The sequence below is a fragment of the Seriola lalandi genome, unplaced genomic scaffold (assembly GCF_002814215.2).
Source record: "Seriola lalandi dorsalis isolate HSWRI2012SDOR001 ecotype SW California unplaced genomic scaffold, Sedor1 jcf7180002002661, whole genome shotgun sequence".
NCBI lineage: Eukaryota > Metazoa > Chordata > Actinopteri > Carangiformes > Carangidae > Seriola > Seriola lalandi.
Window position 1 is genome coordinate 1 of NW_019473317.1, and position 1,646 is coordinate 1,646.

At 43.0% G+C, this 1,646-nt stretch overlaps 1 protein-coding gene across 1 annotated transcript; it reads left to right on the forward strand.

Annotated features, from left to right (window-relative positions):
* Positions 1–391: 391 nt before the first annotated feature.
* Positions 392–1,640, forward strand: LOC111666117 (centrosomal protein of 57 kDa-like; the record flags this gene model as incomplete). The annotated part of the gene is made up of 4 exons (XM_023421350.2): positions 392–532; positions 660–889; positions 975–1,119; positions 1,224–1,640. Coding segments are annotated over 4 exons (702 nt in total), but the record flags the coding sequence as incomplete, so codon positions are not given.
* Between the last annotated feature and the right edge of the window lie 6 nt (positions 1,641–1,646).

Genomic DNA, 1,646 nt, shown 5'->3' on the forward strand with positions numbered 1-1,646 from the left:
AGACATTCATTTGTATTTCTATTCCTTGTAGTCGCTATCTGCAGGTTGTAATGTTTGTTATGCCTGAAAGGAAGTTTCACATAATGTTTGCTAAATGTAAATCTATAAATGTCTATACATGCACTTATGAATCACACGTATGTGGTGTTTTTCTTTTTTTTTTCCTTCTTCTTTCCTCAGCTCCAGACAGGTTTGGAGGCCAATAGGATCCTGCTGCAGTCAGTGTCACCGTGCCTGAGAATGTTGCTTTCCTTCTTTATATACAAATGTTTGAACAAATGTGACAAGACATCTGCAGTCTAGCGCTTCTCTACTGTGTTAGTACATGTGTGAATGTCATATTCAATCAAGTGGGAAAGGCATTTGTTCAGAGATCCTTATAAATTCTTAATTTTCTCTGGTTTTCTTTCTGTGGATCTTACTATTGTTTACGCTGATTTTCTCTTCCCAGAAATCTTCACCACAGCAGTCGTCTTACACACAGCCACATTATAGACTGAGCCTCAGAGATGTGCCTTTTGTTGCTGGAACGGTAGTATGGACATATGTGCATTTGTGTTTTTAGCGCTGGAATGAAATAGATTTTAGTTTGAAATGCTGCACCGTCCTTACAGTGGTTCTCTCTGTCTCTCTCTTCCACTCTCCAACCTGCCTTTCAGTCAGTGGGCTGCAGCCACTCAGTCAGAGCAAACGTCCAGTCGGTTTTGTCACTCTTGAAGCGACACCAGCCACACCTCTGCAACAGCCGCGTCCTCTCCAACCACACAAACGGCTATGAGACAGCTGGCTGCAGGCATTCAGACAGTTCCTGTTCTTCTTCCTCTGCTAGTGGGGAGGAGCTGTCAGAGCTGCTGCAAGCACTACAGGAGGAGCTGCGGCTCATGAGCTTGTGAGTGTGCATAGTTTGATAAGGAGAGAATCGCTTATGAAAAGTGTTTCATTTTCATCTGTGTGTCTGAATGTGTGTGTTGCAGGGAGCAGGATGAGCTGATGAGGCAGGTGGAGGACAGCGTCTCCGAACAGGAAAGAAGAGAACTTCAGAGGGAGCAGGAGCGGCTGCTGCTGAAAATGGAGAGGAAGGGAGAGCAGATCAGTAAACTTTACAAACACAAAACACAGGTGGGATTTCACACAAAACCAATTCACTTCGCACACAAGCAAAGTGTAAGATTTTGTTTTGTTTTGTGACTCCTTTCTGATACTTTTTCTTTTCTCTCTTCTAGATAAAGAAGTTGAGAAAGGAAGCTGGTTCTAGGCCTAACAGTAGGAATGAGGCAAGCGTGACTACCACAGTGTCCACAAGAGGTCGCTCTGCCGGAGCAGTCAAAGTCAGACCAGGGGAGAGAAGCAAGAGGAATCTGAGGCTGCTGAGGGACATGAAAGCTCTGCAGACCTCGTTACGGACCTGAAACTCACAGAGAACAAGTTTACTTTTGTTGGTGCTTTCTACCTATGACCATTATTTCAACATCAGCACAACCACTGACTGAAAATCACTACATGAACATGACGGACAAAGCTTGTGTAAATAAGTGTATTCATGAACATCTGACCTATTTCTTGTGAGAAAGATATATTTTTGATATATCAGGAACATTGTAACACATCTAAAACACTGTACTTTAAACATGGACTGATTTTTTTTT